Below are 2513 nucleotides of genomic sequence, written 5' to 3' on the forward strand. Positions count from 1 at the left end.
ACTCACCATATTAATTTTTTAGATAAAATTTCCCTTCCCCCAATTTTAATGTGATGAATGTAAAAGTTCTATAAACAGAAAAGTGTGTGTATCGTCACGCAGAGCTGGGAAAGGCTGCTTATACCTTGGATGCTGCGATTTGCATTTTTTAAACAGTGCTCTTAATGTTACAAGTCCATTCAGTATTGGAAAAAGTTTTGAAAGGGAAACTGTCTCTTTTTTTTGAAAAGCAAACTTTCTATTCAACTAATCAGATCTATTTAACTTGCATTCTGCTTTGGGGAGTCATGTTTTAGCTGTGGATACAAAAGACGTTTGACAAACGTTTTCAGTTTTTTTCATGCTTTGTTAGTAAAATTTTAGTGCAGGAATGTAAAAGGTAAACGTGCCCTAAAGCTATGTCCGGTGTGTGGTACGGCTCTCCAAGAGGGGAATTAACTCAAAAACACTAGACCCCGCACAGTTTCAGTAACTCTTCAAGCAAATCTCTTCCGGCCATAGACTCTGGGTAGAGAAAATAATCTTATCTGGGAACGCCTGGGTGGCTCAGTCGGTTCAATATCTGACTTTTGATTTTGGCTCAGATCATGATCTCGGGGTCATGGGTTTGAGCTCTGTCTCAGGCTCCACACTAGGCATGGAGCCAGGCTGGGATTCTCTCTCTCCTTCTCTCTCTGCCTCTCCACTGCTTGTGCTCTCCCTCTCTCTCCCTATCTCTCTAAGAAAAGAGAAAAGAAAAGAAAAGAAATCCTTTCTGACCAGGCATATGCGTAGAGTTTCTAACGAGGGCAAAGGTGAAAAGTAGGCACACATGTCTTCCCAGGTCCTTCTGGGTTTACTACCCCCAACCTCTGCCTCATCTTTGCATCCGGGGACCAAGAATCCAGTGACCATAGCACTCACTGTGCTCAAAAGAAACCCATTCTACTTTCCCAAAGGCATTACACTTCTCTTTCCAGATAAAACAATATTCAAAACAAAAAGTGACCAATGGATAAGATTTCCATTACTTCTGCCTCTAAATCAAACGATGCCCTTGGAGAACATTTGAAGGGTTAATAAACAGATGCTTTGTCTGCATAAATAATGAACATACGCTGACTTTTTGAGTCCCGTTTCTAGAGCGGTGTGGTCTATGTCAAAAGGGAGGCTGGCTGGACCTGATAGTGGTTTATTCAATGTGTCTCCCTTCCCACTTCCCTGTCATGGCGNGGGTGCTTCCTGGTGGAGGGTGATAAAGAGGATGCAAATATCTTCTTTGTAATCCATGATCCTGGCACGGCCAGAGGGACTATGAGCACCTGTGTCTCAGAACAGTAACCTTTTGCTTAGACCTTGAGAGCTGAAGTTAAGGACCCACAAGCACACCCGTGCTGATCAATGTAAGGTGAGTAAAGTTAATGATGTGCAGATTATCAGCAAAGAATGTTAGAAATTATTGAACATCTTACTGCTAATAATCCGGTGATTTCCCAAAACAAAGAACTTAAGAAAGTTGATCTTTTGTGGCCCACTACTTAACATTACTTTGTTTTCTGAGCATTACTTTTCATTACCAGATCTGCTATCACACTGAGGGTGAAGCAAGTTGTAGTAGCACTAGAAAATGAGTGCATTTATTTTTAAGAAATACCTTAAGATTTAATGTTTCCCATGGTTTCAGAAGGAAAAGCAAGAGTATTTTTCGTTTGTAAGGTACCAATTGTTTCTTCAGCTTTTTAAAGTTGATTTTGACGGCATTTGTAGCATTTGTAAATGTTTTGTTCTCGGAAATACTGAAAATCTTATCCATGTCCTTTATGTTAAAGCTCTGACCGTGAGCAGAACTGTGGGTAGCACTTTCAATGCTATCAGAGTCTCACAGTGGTTTGGATAATTTGGTCAAAGTCACACTGACAGAGAGAAATCTGTTGCTCAATCACTTCAGACATGGTGAGCTGTCTGGAGTTCAAATACTTCAAAGTGTGACCATATCCAATTGGATTCAACAAATGCCTATCGAATGCGTAAGGAATAAGGAGGATTTTGATAAGGCGATCCGGAGAGCATTGCAAAGATGGTGGGTTTATGAGCCAGAATGGGATGAGTACGAAACATAAAATGTTGTAAAGAAATCAACGTTATTTATAAAAGTCAGAGCCAACGCAGTAGGAAGGAAGGGCAGGTATATGTGTGTGTGCGAGTCTGCTTAGTTAAAATGTTTTCTCTAATCCTAAATCTAAGCTGTAGAAATCATGTTATTTATATTATCCCTGACTGAGAAATAGTCGACTAAAAATTCTGGAGGCTAAAAGAGAACGTAGCTAAGTGCTACACACACTCATTTTCATTATTTTATTTTGTTTTGTTTAGGACGACGATATGGACACAAAATCCATTCTAGAAGAACTTCTTCTCAAAAGGTCACAGCAAAAAAAGAAAATGTCGCCAAGTAATTACAAAGAGAGGCTTTTTGTTTTAACCAAAACCAATCTCTCCTACTATGAATATGACAAAATGGTGAGACCCTAATG

The 2513-nt window shown here is 39.7% G+C and overlaps 1 protein-coding gene across 5 annotated transcripts in view; it reads left to right on the forward strand.

Annotated features, from left to right (window-relative positions):
* BMX (BMX non-receptor tyrosine kinase) overlaps positions 1–2513 on the forward strand; it is a 47573-nt gene that overhangs the window by 3154 nt on the left and 41906 nt on the right. For all 5 annotated transcript variants that reach the window (XR_013336395.1, XR_013336396.1, XM_077769640.1 and 2 more), the window contains exon 2: positions 2353–2499. Coding sequence is in view for 3 of the 5 variants with exons in the window: in XM_077769640.1 (XP_077625766.1) it covers positions 2353–2499 (147 nt within the window). In the remaining 2 variants the exon portion in view is untranslated. The remainder of the gene's footprint in view (positions 1–2352; positions 2500–2513) is intronic.

Source organism: Crocuta crocuta, unplaced genomic scaffold (genome assembly GCF_008692635.1).
Source record: "Crocuta crocuta isolate KB4526 unplaced genomic scaffold, BGI_CrCroc_1.0 scaffold1171, whole genome shotgun sequence".
Lineage (NCBI taxonomy): Eukaryota > Metazoa > Chordata > Mammalia > Carnivora > Hyaenidae > Crocuta > Crocuta crocuta.